Source organism: Malania oleifera, chromosome 4 (genome assembly GCF_029873635.1).
Source record: "Malania oleifera isolate guangnan ecotype guangnan chromosome 4, ASM2987363v1, whole genome shotgun sequence".
Classification (NCBI taxonomy): domain Eukaryota; kingdom Viridiplantae; phylum Streptophyta; class Magnoliopsida; order Santalales; family Ximeniaceae; genus Malania; species Malania oleifera.
The window spans coordinates 89,445,640-89,459,733 of record NC_080420.1 but is presented as its reverse complement, the minus strand read 5'-3'; the positions used below and the strand labels follow the sequence as shown (position 1 = coordinate 89,459,733).

General features: G+C 36.3%; 1 protein-coding gene across 6 annotated transcripts in view; it reads left to right on the top strand.

The window, feature by feature from the left end:
* Positions 1-412: 412 nt before the first annotated feature.
* Positions 413-14,094, top strand: part of LOC131154158 (uncharacterized) — a 34,939-nt gene continuing 21,257 nt past the window's right edge. Inside the window, exons 1-5 of one of the 6 annotated variants that reach the window (XM_058106725.1) lie at positions 413-724; positions 7,445-7,561; positions 7,835-7,894; positions 8,049-8,144; positions 11,151-11,189. In XM_058106725.1, the coding sequence (XP_057962708.1) occupies positions 707-724; positions 7,445-7,561; positions 7,835-7,894; positions 8,049-8,144; positions 11,151-11,189 (330 nt within the window). In that variant the 5' untranslated portion in view covers positions 413-706. Of the gene's footprint in view, positions 725-7,444; positions 7,562-7,834; positions 7,895-8,048; positions 8,145-11,150; positions 11,190-14,094 lie in introns of those variants that run through there. The other 5 variants (XM_058106726.1, XM_058106727.1, XM_058106728.1 and 2 more) reach the window with 5 other exon arrangements.

Below are 14,094 nucleotides of genomic sequence, written 5' to 3'. Positions count from 1 at the left end.
AATATGAGAGAGAGAGAGAGAGAGAGTGCCGCTGCCACCGCCGCTGGGTGGGGGGGGGGGGAGCAAAAGGGTTTTAGAGAGTGACTAATGCAATGAAAGCGAAAACCAATAACATTTCAAGTGATAAAAAATCAACCTATCAAAATTTAGTTACACAACTTAAAAACTAAGAAAATTAGATTTTCCATTTTGAAGCATGCGAGGATATACCAATGTACTTCAATGTATTTTTATTTAATTATACAAAAATTTGATTAATTGTTATATATTTTTTAAGATTTTTAATGCATAAAGAAATTATATGAATAATGAGAGAAACATGGGTTTGTGTGTAGTTTTTTAGGAAACATCTTCTAGTGGTCATTTTTAACTGTTTTTTTTCTTTAAGGATTCTTTAATTGCCGTGTAATTCGGAGTGCTCTCGCCTAAAACGCGCGGTTTTTGGTTCGTCAACATCCCCACATGCCGTAAACTCGGAGGGGAAGACTAAAGTCCATAGAGTCTCTGTTCTTCTCTCTCTCTCTCTCTCTCCTCGCCCTCCTTCTCTTATTGCCTGAAGCTCTCTCTCTCTCTCTCTCTCTCTCTCTCTCTCTCTCTGAGGACGCAGACCAGTTCTTCATTTTCGTGGAGTTCAATGATTTGATTGGCGGTTTTTCGTCCTGCCTTTGCCTGATTGTTTTGTGCGTAGTCTGGAGTTTCATGGAAGATGCAGTCAACGAGTTGTGTAAGCTCTTCTGAGTTTCTGCCGCCTTATTTCTACATATTCTTTACAAATTTGATGTTTTTTTGGCTTGTTTTTTGCTGTGATGTTACCATATTTCATCAAACATAATTTGCACTGTTGAAGTTGATGACCCCCCTCTCTCCCACATGCCGTATATATTCGCAGGGTCTTGACTGCCACTTTTGTTCTAGTTTTTTGAATTTCTAAAATACCCTACTTGAGAGAAACCTATGGAAGTAGAGTAGTACAATTGAAAGAAAAAAAAAATCATTTCTTTCTAGAACTAAAGTATAGAGAGCTTGGGAGCCATGGAGCAACTCACAGCTATTAAATTTTAGGGTTAATTTTAGCAGTTTTAAAGTTAGTTTCACTTAGCTGGCCTCCCAAAGTTTGAAGCCATTTACAGAGTGTTGACTTTAATATAATTCATTAATTGTTATGCTCCATTAATTAAATTTAAAATCAAGCAATGAAGGAGCAATCTCATTATCTAGAATAACGTATTTGAGTTCAAACTGGGCTTGGTTGGGTATTTGGCAATAACTATGATCAATCTCAACCTCAAGTCAACATGTATATTACAGCTTTGGCCTGATTTTTTTTTTTTGGATTTCTAAAATATATGCTACTACTCCTTTTTCATACTTAAACAAGAAATCAATGAAAGTACAATTATAAAGTTAAAAATGCAGTTATTATTTGACTAAAAAAAAAAAGGAAATTAGGGACTGTTGTCTACATTTAGTGTTAATTTCACATTGTTTCCTGAAGGTTTGATGTCATTTTCATTTCCTCCCTAATGTTTCAACTGTGGCAATGGCTCACCCCATATTTAAAATTATCTTGAGATTACACCCTGCATTTCAAAATGAAAACAAATGTATTCTTATTTTTACTATTTTTCTGATAGGAAAAGAAATGCATTAATGAAGAAGAATAAAGAGAATTACAACCTAGGGGAGGACAAGAAATCTTCAAAAAGGAGATAAAAACAGCCAAAAAAAGAAAGAAGAGAAAAAAAATAAAATAAAAAATAACTAACTGAATCTAAATAAGAAAACCCCTTTTTAAACCTCTGCCATTGTAATTCACCGAACATTGGAAATTTTCTAATTTTTGCAGGACTTCCTTCTCCTTCCTTGGGACACCATCCAAGTGGATTTCATTTCCTCCAGGACCTGATATCCATAACCCAACTTATCCGGTAGTTCTTGGGCTTTGGCACCCTTTCCATCAATTCTCTGTAGGAATAGGCAAAATCCCATCTGAACATTGCTGCTCTTTACTCAGCCCATCATCCTAAAAAATAGGAATACCTTCCAAACCCTGCGTTGGAGATGGTGGCACATACGGTAGATCCCAAAGCATCAGATGACTCAAAAACAGACTATTCTTTCTTTTTTTAATTGCTATTATTATACCCTTTCAAGTTTGTTTAAGTAGAGAAGATGGATAGTTACAGGGCCTTTAAAGAAGTTAGATAAGTGAGGCGCTATTTGAACTCCAAAAAAGCCACTGCATTCTACTTTTATTTTTTAATGTATTATTAAATGGCTACTTTACCCTTCGTCTCCCCATCTCCCTATTCACTGCAACCCTCTCTCTGCAATTCACAGCAAGCAATGTTCAGTCTGTGTAACGGTAGTTATTGCTATCTACTGCTCTCTCTCTCTCTCTCTCTCTCTCTCTTATTTGGTTTTTGGAGTTTTTTAATTATAAATTTCCTACCCATGATTAGAAAAATATTTTCAAGAATGATAAGTTTGCATTGGAGAAGATAAAAAAGGAGAGTGGACAAATTCATCATTTAGCACGTGACGAAAAATGGAGTGTTGGTGGCTTGTTTTTGGAGTGTGAATTGAACCTCCCTTTAGAAAATAGGCCAAAAGCAACGGTAGAATGGAGAGTCCCCTTTCTATTAGTAGTAGAAGTAATGGATTATGCTCCATTAATTAAGTTTGAAATTTAAAAATTATGTAGCAATTCCATGATTAAAAAATAATATATTTGAATGCAAATTGGGCTTGGTATTTATTGTGATAAATCTCAGCCTTACCAAATATATGCTTCGAAATTATACTATGTAAGTATGTATAAATATGATGATAATAGGCTTTATGTACCCAACTGAATAATTATTACTTTTGGTACAATGGAAAGACTAGGAACAGAAATGTTTTTGTACTGCCATGTTGGTTTTGGTAAGAGAAAGGAGAGGAAAGTTCTTTGGAGGTACTGTTCTGGTTATTATTTGGTGCATCCAGATGGAAAGAAATGCCAGGATATTTAAAGGGGTTGCCACTTCCAGTAAGATGCTTTGGAGCAGAGTGGTTTTCTTGATGTCTCTTTGGTGTTCAGCTAATGGAGTCCTCCGACATGTTTATTTAGTAGACATGCAGTGATATTTGCTGGTTGGCTCTATTGTCTTGAATTGCTGCGTTGCTACCTCTGTATCTACTTGTTGTTTGGTATCTTTCTCATTGTAAAGGGAGGGTATCTTGTCCTCTTTGTTTTTCTTTTTTCCTTTATGTTTTTTTTAATTCTCTCTTTCTTAAACATAATTCTTTCTTTATCCAAAAAAAGGACTAGGAACTCAAACTGAACTCTCGGAAATGCAGTATTCCAAATTCACTAGGTGAGATATCTTAGCTGAGCCTGCTGGGGGCTGGTGTGACAGTTTTGAATAGGAGGAAGTTTGGAATTGAGGGAGGGTTACTATTTAAATGTTCCTTCCCTGATTCTGCCAGGAACCATTTTTAGCTAGGATATCAGCGCATCAATTTACTTCTTTAACAATATGTTGTGATGATGGCCGACTGATATATGTATCTGGGCGCACAAATATAAACTATGAGAGCCCCAACAACCAAAATATGAATTCACTTCCTTAATCAAATAATTATGCATATTAGAGCAATTTTTTTATGATTATTTATTTTGAATAATTGGATTGCTCGTTAGTTTTCTAAGTTTAAATTTAATTAATGGACCATAAAATTTAATGAATTAACACCAACAATCTGTTGCATGCTAGGTGGCTATTAGGCTTTGTCTTCAGATGTATGTTCTTTGTTTTGTAAGTTCAGAATCTGCTTCTCACTGTTCCTTCATTGTTCATTTTCCTGGAGGGTCTGAAACAAACTATTTGGATTATTTGGAGAGAGTTAGGTAGTGCCATCCCAAAAGAGTTCCAATTTCCATCCTAGCCAACCACTGCATAATGTGGAAATACCAAACAAGTGCCAATTTCCAGCTTGGTTAATTACCACATGAAGAGGAAAGACCCTCCATATGTTTAGGGCCTTCACCCATCAGTGTCAAGACCCTTTCTTACTCAAATTTCACAATAGCACAAGCACAAACAACACATAATGCTAAAACACATCCAGCCATTTTACATAATAGGAACTTATAGATGCATGCACAGGTTGTGCCATAGCAAACAAGCAACCGTCTTCCTTTTGGGACCAATAGCCATAGAAATTTCCTAACTGCTTAAAAAAGACACGAGCACATGAAAACCAAGGAGAACTCATGTGCTGCTATGTGTATGAATTTGCAGATGAAACTAACAAATCCTTCCCTATTAGGATTCAATTAATTACAAGTTTCTACTATTTTTATTGAAGAATTCTATATTTACCCAAGATTCCTAGACGAATAAATGAGGATTAAGGAATCCCCACCTTGATCATTAGCTTTTCCAGTTTATTTTGATGCTTCTTTTGCTCAAATTTCCTGTTTTTTCTTTATTTTTTGCAGAATTTTCTCTCTTCTACTTCCTCTCTTTTTCTCTTACCTTCCCCCCTCTCTCTAGAACTAGGTTTTGTAGCAATGGTAACAGGTATTGTTATTGCTGGAGGCAGTAAAACAGGACGGCTGCTTCTTGCTGTTAGTGGTCTGCAAAGTGTGCTGCGAGGTGTCTAGTCCTGGCTGCAGCAGTGTCAAACTCATGTTTTTTATATTTTTGCCCCAAATCCTGTATTACTCAAAATTTAACATGTATTCCCTTAAGTAGTGTTGGGGAGCATGGATGTAGGATTTAGGATTTGGATTTGTGTGGATTTGGAAGAAACTCAATACAGTTTTATGCCATGTTTTGTACAAATCCACCCAAATCCATATCCAAGACCCAAAATAATCCATGGGTCCAAATGCAGGGTTAATTTCATGTCATTCAATCTCCTCTTGGCTTCTACCACCCTGAACTTAATATTAGTCCTATATCTATTAGCTTAAAGAGTACATACTGGTTACCACTTAAATAATGCAAAATATGCTTAATGTAAATTCATTCAACACAAAAGGAAAGGCAATCAGCTATGCAGTTTATGAAATTGAATTAAACTAACCATAACTTAAAAGGATATGGAGAGTGGGCCTTGGATCAACGGTAAGGTTGCTCCTTTGTGATTGGTTGGTCATTGGTTTGACTCGGTGGAACAGTTCTGCATAAAAGCAGGGGTAAGGCTGCGTACACTGTGACGACCCTGCCCCCACCCTTGCAGAACAGGGAGCCTTGTGGCCCTGGGATGCCCTTTATAACTTAAAGGGTATGGTTATCGTACAAGTGCTTTAGAATTTAATTTGGACACACCTGAACAAGGATTGCGCAATCATGAACAATTCAAGAACAGGTAAAGACGCCTGAAGGTAAAAGAGGAACTGAAGATACTTTCGGAGAACATAAAAAAATCTGGGATTTGGCCGCAAAGAATAGAAGATGGCATGCGTTTAATCAAGTTGCCCAAAAAATTCAGGACTATTCATATGGAAAAGTGAATTCCTTTTGACCTCCACTGAGCGTTTATTTTTTCTTTCAGCAACCCCTTTAAGTTGTGGAGTACTAGAACATGTTGCTGATGAATCATGCCATTTTGAGTCATGAAAGTAGAGAAAGATCCGGAGAAATATTCGATGGCGTTATCACTTCTTAGAATATCTACAGGAGAGCCAAATTGAGTTTTTTGTTTTAGTGCAGAAGGAACAAAAATGGGAAGTAATTCAAAACGACTCTTAATAAAAAATAGCCATCTAACATGAGGGAACTCATTCACATGGAACAAAATATTGAAATCCCAAATTAGAAATAATGGGACAAGGACCCTAACCATTAGAATGGACTTAAATGGATGCAGAACCTCTTATTGATTTTTGGAGGATAAGTCCCTCTGATGGTACTTCTCCAATTGAAAAGACAAACTCTAAAGTAGGTAAATGACTCAAACTAAGCACAATTTTCTTCAAATTTTCCAAGTTGGATGACCCAGCTGCAGCCAATTTGAAGAGGTGAAATAGCACTCAAACATGCAGCTGGAACAGGTGGAGACATCATCAAGAAGATAGGGATGAGTAGACTCATGCCCTGTTCCAATTGTCTTCCTTTGTAGATCCTGAAGAACACAAAAACCAAGATGAAATGACACTGAACAGTTCATTGCAAGAGTATCTTTACTCAAAGGCATAAGATTAACAAATGCAGGCATATCAGTAGATTCACCCTGGAAAACAACACTTACCTATTAGTAGATTCACCTTGAGAAAACTCAAAGAGAAATCATGGGACAGCCTCCAACATGGATCAACACAGCATCAGCTAGAATCTGAGAATGAACCATCACATATTCTGGCCATATACCTGATTGCCAGCCAAAAAACTCATCACAGCTAATTGTTTCCTCTGCTCCTGCATCATCTTTACATTTACTTTGACTGGATGATGGGGGTCCAATTCGTTATGCATCCCCTTAAAATGAGTAAAATAGTGGGTTACAGTCCTACTACCTTTCAGAACCTGATAAAACCTTGGGATAGATCATGAATGTCATAAATTATGTTTCTCAGAATATAACTTCCTCAAGTACTCCCACAAATCCTTTCCTATGTTCAGATGGGTAACAAGATACTCTCCATATAATTCAACACCTGAGAGAAAAAATTGAGCTTCTTCCTGTATTCCCTCTGCATTACCAGCCGTTTCAGGAGGAGGATTTTCAAATAAACGGCCTTTTTTTATCTCCTCAAGTATGGTATAAGTATAGCTGAACAATCTTCATCCATTGTTGAACTTTCTGTTGGTGACCCTGAGGATAGGACCTCCATGATAGTGGTTTTTGGATGACCTTGCTTCTGAGCAAGATGCTTTGGATAATTTCATCAGTAATGCTCTCAAGAAACAGATTACCCACATCAAACAGACAAATACACCTATCCCCCTTTGGAATTGAACAAAGTCCAGCACATCATCCCTGACATGGGTTTTTTATTCGGAGCAGTCTTGGATACAGTTCAAACCCTGTTGGTTATATTTGTCACCATGTGACATGACTGATTCTTTGGTCTGAAGCAATGCATAAACTATAGACCTTTGCAAAGGAAATATGTTCTACTTTTTTTTCTGTGTTTGATGGTATATTTTTTTCTTTCATTTTTACCACTTTGCTGAAATTTAATAACTGAAGCTATTCTATGTGATTCTCTTCCAGTTGATAAATGCATGCACTTTTTACATTACTAATTTTGGTGCTGCATTTATTTATGTATTTACTTATATTTTGTCACTGATGCACAAGATGGAAACATCTTGTTTGGATGTGTTTTAAGGAGAATTTACCAAATAAATGAATTTGTTAATTGCAATTCATTGTGCAAGTAGGGTATATAAAATCAATTATGGCAACCTCACCTACTTGACTATTTTGGTTTGTTATTTCTCTCCAGGCATCTCTACTGGCAGATACAAAAAGTAGGAGATTATGTCTTTTCAGCCTTCTTCCTACAGTTTCTTTACTTTGTCTAGTTTTCTTTATAGGGAGTGCATTCATTGAACCACAAGAGGTACAGATTTTCTGAACTGTCCTTTACCCCTACTTAGATTTTCATGTAGTTTTCTGCTTTGTCGGTAATTGTTATTCTACAGCGTAGACTTAAATTATAAACTGTTCTCTGATATTCTTTTTTCTTATCAGTTTTGTCAAAATATTTTTTTGGTCTGTGCCCTTTGCTTTTGTGTACAAGAACTGTTATTTTTTCCTGCCTTTGTTTGATACATGAAATGGGTAATTTTATTTGCATTGCTGATATGATATAGTTTATGATATTTTCTGGCAGAAATTATCAAAATGGGGAATGGCTGATAATATGCAGAATGCAAAAGCTAACACTTGCATGGTATGTTTATGCTTTCAGACAGGTCCTATAATTATCATTTTTCATTTAAAATTTTATAATACGCTCTTTTATTTGATTTAACTAGATTTTGGTATCCTAATCTTTCCTATTAAATCTGTGGAGTTTGTTGCTTATGTTGTTTACCTGGTTTTAGAATCAATGCAGGCCTTATGGCAGTGAGGCATTACCCAGAGGTATTGTCTCCAGGACATCTAACCTAGAGATGCGGCCATTGTGGGGCACTCGACGGGTAAATCTTTGTTAAAGGACTGAATGGAAGCTTCACCTTCAATTGCTGATGGTTGAACATTGTTGTTATTGTTTTTGTTATTGTTAGTATTTTAAGGTGTTTATCTCTTTGAATTTCTAAAAGTAGAACTTTAGTTCTCTTCACTAAAGCATCATTCAAACCCCTTACTCTGTTCATACAATTATTTTTTACAGCTTTCCCGGGGTTCAAATCTTCTAGATCTGGGAGCTTGAACTCACCCTCTTAGAAGTTACTAATTATTGCCCCCAGAAGGAGTAATGCACACATTTGATTTGCTGATGTGCACTGTGCACTTTTGTTTGTATCTCAGTACCTTTGAGGATGATTTTTCAAACCTTGCTAGTGTCCTTTCATGTTTATGTTGGGCTTGATCGGTTGGATTGTTTTGTAAACTACAGCAATTTGTTTTAGTTACAGAGTGTGTATATGCTTGCAAGTTGGGGTCTTTTATATTATATGGTGAGATCTATTACATATTTTACAATTTAAAAAATTGATGATAATGAAAAAAAATTGATGTGGAAGTTACAGCCTCTGTATTAAACACCTACATGTGAGTCCTTTTCTGTCCTGGAAATTCTTCATACTCTTTGCTGAAATTTATTCTTTATGAAGTTCTTGTTCTTGTCATCGGATTTCAAGTTTTAGGGGTTTTGAGGATTTATAATTTCAGGAATTGAAAGTCCACAAGTTTGAATACTAGAATTCAGTGGAGATGGTCCTTCGTGCTAGGGGCAAAGCTGTCATGCTGTTGAGGTGATGGTGTTGCTTTAGATGGAAGCAGTGGTGGTGGTGCGAGTGGTGTTTGTGGAAGCGACAAGGTCTTTAGTGTGACAGTTGGCATGGCAGTGAAGGCTGTTGATGCAGCATTTATTAGAAATTTTGCACTAGTTTGGACATTTCGGATAAGTATGATAATTTTGAGGTGTGATTCAAACTATTAATGTTTCTTATGGGTTTATTTGTGCTTTAATTTGCAAATCATGGCATTTAGCAGAATTTTTGGGAAATTAAATAAGAAAAATGGAGAGGAATGAAAGAATAATCTGAGAAGATAGATCTTGGGGCACAAGATTATAAGAAGAAAGTATGGTCTCTTTCATAATGGGTGAATGTTGGGGGAGGGGGCATTTATGCTACTCATGCATTTCCTTAGAAGTGTCTCTTAGATTACGCATTCTTTTCTTTCCACCCGGTGTAAAGTTGTAGATGACTTTTTTGTTTTTATGAAGATAATTTGGTTGGGTGTATTCATTTTCTTTACATCGTTTCTTCACTTTTTAGGGTTTCGTAGACTTATTGTGCTCCAATATCATCTTTGAATTCCTTGGAGATTTCATTCTTGTTAGATTTTCATTTTTTTTTTCAAATCTCAATAAGTGTGAGGTTGATAAACTAGTTAATTTGCTTTTCATTCTTTTTCTTTGTTATTCCTTTTTTCCCATCTCTTCTCACTTGTTGAAGCACTTGCTAACCCTTGGTGAAAGCATGCAGTGGATGTAGAAATGGATGCCTTGACCACTTGATGGACACAGAATTTGGTTGATCTTCCTCCTAGTAAGGAGTTGGATAGGTGTGATTGGATCTACACCATTAAGTATCTTCCTAACAGCTCCATGAAAGGGTTAGAGAGTTGCCAAGGGGTACACACAAACATATGGCATTGATTATTTTGAGACCTTTCTTGTTCCTCGACTAAATTCTATTCCGGTATTGATCTCATTTGGTTGTCCTTCTACTAGATGTGAAAAATTCCTTCTTGTAGGGAGATTGGTAGGAAGAGGTATATATGGAACAACCTCCTAGGTTTGTTGCTTTTGGGGGCAGGGGGAATGACAAGGTATCCTCGAGCTTGTTTTGACAAATTTAGTATGATGGTCATAACATTTTGGGTTATCCACTACCATCTGATCATTCAATCTTTGTCTATAAGGAGACAAGTGATACTCTTATGATCGCAACATGAAGTTCTTTAGGGATGTTGGACCAGACTTTGAAGGCAAATGTCAATATAGGCAATTGGTTGGCATTGCTTGACTATCACTAGATCGGACATATGCTTTATTGTGCGGTGCTATGTTAGTTTATGGAAAATCCCAAACAATCACATTGGAACACTGTTGTAGGATTCTACAGTATCTTAAAAGCTCTCTTGGCAGAGGTTTGGTCTATTAGTATGCTTAATATTGTGAGATCATGGGATACGCTGATGTAGCTTTGGCTGGCTCAGTTTATGATCAAAGGTTAACCACTGGATACTATACATCTGTGGGAGGTAATCTTGTTATCTTGTGTAGCAAGAAACAATCTGTTGTTGCTAGATCTAGTGCTGAAGTAGAAAACCACGGCATTGCTTATAGTGTTGGCGAGGTTACGTAGTTGAAATCTTTTATTCTGATGATGGGATTTTTGGTTTCAAGGCCCATAGATAACCAAGATGCTATTTACATTGCTAGCAACCCAGTATTTTGTAAGAGGACAATGCACATTGAAGTTGATCCTCATTTTGTGAGGGATTCTGTCTTGAAGAAGGTTGTGAGAACTCCGTTTGTAAAATCTGTGGATTAGTTAGGCGATGTTTTCATGAAGGCTTTATTAAAGCCTGCTTGGTCTAGTGGTTTTAACTACCCAGGGTTAGGTGATATTTATGCACCTCCAGCTTACGGGGGAGTGTTAGAAGAGGATAGACTATTTGTGTAGCTATGTGGTGCCAGTTTGGGTGTTTTCATTTTTTTTTAAATTATTAATATATAAGAGGGCATACGTATGTAAAGCTCCAGGAAACTGTCATCAGTTTTTTTTTTTATCTCTCTCTCATTCTCTTCTTCTCCCCCTCTTCTTTTCTTCTCCATCTGAAACATTACAACACTTTATATTTGTATTAAAACAAAGGTGACTGGGGAGATTATTTTTGCTGAAAGGAGAAATATTTTGACATCTGCAAGTGCCTTTTAGTCTTTAACCAATTGTTTTTGCTCTTAACAGATAAGAGGGGTAGAAAGCAAAAAACACACATATTCAGAGGTTAGTTACCATACCATTGAAGTAATTTTGCATTCAGAGAGAGACTTTTTCCAGCTTTTTCAGAACCCAGTTCACAGATTTAACTTCATTTAGTTTCCAACACGTAACACTTAATTTTGTCAAGCACTTCCTCAAAGGATATGTTATACCGTGCTATTTCCTTTGAGATATAGTGGTTCACCTATTTTCTCGTCTGGCTTTTTTGTGGCATTTTTTGAGTGGTGCAAAATAGATTGGAGGGCAGTTGCCTTGTTATCTTTAATCTTTTGTTGGAGGACATCTTGTTCTCCCTTTTCTTTGTTCTTATATTCTTCTGTGATGTTTTTCTCTTTCTATTTGAAAAGATATATTTAGATAATCACAACTAGCATTTGCCAAGCAATCACACTTAGAAAAAAAGGCAGCCACTTCAAAGCTTCAAAGTTCAAATTATCAATTGTTTACTTATAACTTCAAAAACGAAAAAATTGCTACTTGGTTTTGATGCAAGGCACACATGATCCTAGCACTGCTACTAAAATATCATTTTTCCAAAAAAAAGAAAAGAAAAGAAAAGAAAAAGAAACTAAGGCTCCCCGCTTTGTAAGGGTCAGGGGAGGGTTGTCACAGTGTGTTTAATAGCATTTAAATACAGTTGTAGGTTGTCAAAAGCAATTGATTGCGGTTTGAGATAGTTTAGCGGTGATTTGAGGAATTTGAGCACCTGTTATGAGAAAGATGCTGCTTAATTGAGGACAATACCAGTAAGGATTGAGACATAAATTTTTTGGAGGAGCAAAGGCTTTATCTGGAGTGGTGTACAAAAGAAAAAAAATCTTTAGAGGAATAGTGATGGGAGTTTTAACTGCTTGAGTGTCAGCTTGATACAGTAATTAGTTGAGGATATAAAATTTAAAATAATGGAGAAAAGGGTTGTCTCTAAAAAATGGAGTGAGTTGAATGAAGCTACTTTGTGTTTGAGAGCTTGAATTTGTATTTGTATGGATTTGAACGAAATTCAATACAATTTTATATTGCATTCTGACCAAATCTACATGAATACGATCCAAGGTCTGTACACCAAGCTTCTAGACACTAGTTTAGTGAATTTGGTAGTGATTTTGAATTTGACTGCAGTTTATTAATGTATGAAATCTGTGTGTAGTATGGCTGTAATTCTTCATTTGGTAGCAAATGACACGTCTTGCGTCCCAGCAGCTGACTTGGAAGAGGATCCAATTTTTAATGATGATAATAATATTAATTCAGATATTGCTAGGTTAAGGTGCCAGTGTAAGAGGAATGTCTTTAATTTATAGAGTTGGATAATCAAAAGTGCTCCATGAACTATGAGGAGAAGAGTTTAAAAAAGAGGGCCTTTTGAATTAGCTGTTTCTTTATTTTTTGTCTGTACTTTCATTTATTCTTTTTCTTTCTTAGTCTCAAGGATTCATGTCACCCTTTAGCCTCTCTCTCTCTCTCTCTCTCCCCCTATTTGGAAGGTAGTTCAGTGGGGTTGACGTAGTGCCTTTGGGATAGGTGTTAGAGTGTGTTTAAAGTTGTCGAGCTGAATATTTTAAAACTTAGTACATGCTATTTTTGTGAGCTCAGCGGTCCTCTTCTTACGAATTGGGTGAGTTTTTCGGGAAATTTGTCTGTAGATAATTTTGGCTTCTTTCTGTACGTGGCACATATGCTTTGGTGGTATTTCCGTTTTGGCATTTCATAGTGGATATTTTTGTGTGTCCACAAGGGGAAAAAAGTTGTAGCGTTACTTGAATAGTTTCAATCCTACACAAATTACTTTTAAATTAGATTGTAGCCGAAGTTGGGCATATCTGAGCTTTCCTAATTCCATAAGCTAGATCTCCATAAGAGAAAATGTATCAATTGCATATATAAAAAAGAGAAATATTTACAGGTCCCCTCCATTGTTGCAAACCTAAAATCCTTAGATCTCTACAACTCTACCATCCAGCTTTTCCAAAGTCATGTTTTTGATGCTCAGAGCTGAAAGAATGAAAAATGTTTAGATCTGTTGAATAATTGTTGAGTAAACACAATTGTTTCAAAAATAGTGCATTGAGATCCAATATCTCTTCTTGCAAGTTGGGATTTTAGTATGAAGTTCTGCATTAGACAGATAATATATAGATGTTAAACAAATAGTAGAATTTGGAATGTGGACGTAGATATAGATTGCTGGCCCACAACCTAGCAGCTTAAGCTTTTAGTGAAGTGGTATCTGACATGGTATTTAAGCCATGGTTGTGAAGAGATCTTGGGTTGTGTTTATTTTATGGTTCTTAAAGTTTTTGACTCCTTCCTGTAATGACTGTTATTTATCGTTGGTCATTTCCCCTCATGCAATAGGGCTGCATGAACGGGGTAGTGTTTAGGCTTGAGATACATTGCTAATCTTACAGCTTAAGCTTTTAGGTAAAGTGGTGATCTAACCGCACCCTTTCTGAATAACTGTCTTCGATTCAAAGAAGGCTTCAAAGAGATAGGTCCTATGTTCTGTGTAAGGTATCCTGCTTTTCATTGCTGAAAACCTGCTGAAGGATCAGTACTTCATGAAGCACCAATATACACTTCCATCCTATAAATTTAAAGGTCCTCATAAATCTTCAAATAAGTGTCCATGTTACTGAATGAAACATTCACTAAGTTTTACATCAGTAAAAAGGACTAATTTGAATTAAGAGAGCAAGTCATTAAAGTTGGTTGAGCATCAACAAGGAAGGCCAACAAACGCATTAAACATTCACTAAGTTTTACATCAGTAGAAGGATGAATTTGAATTAAGAGAGCAAGTCATTCAAGCTGGTTGAGCATCAACAAGGAAGGCCAACAAATGCACCATCATGCAGGAGAGATTTGAATCCTTTGATTCATGTTGAAGGTGCTAAATGAGCTAGATGGA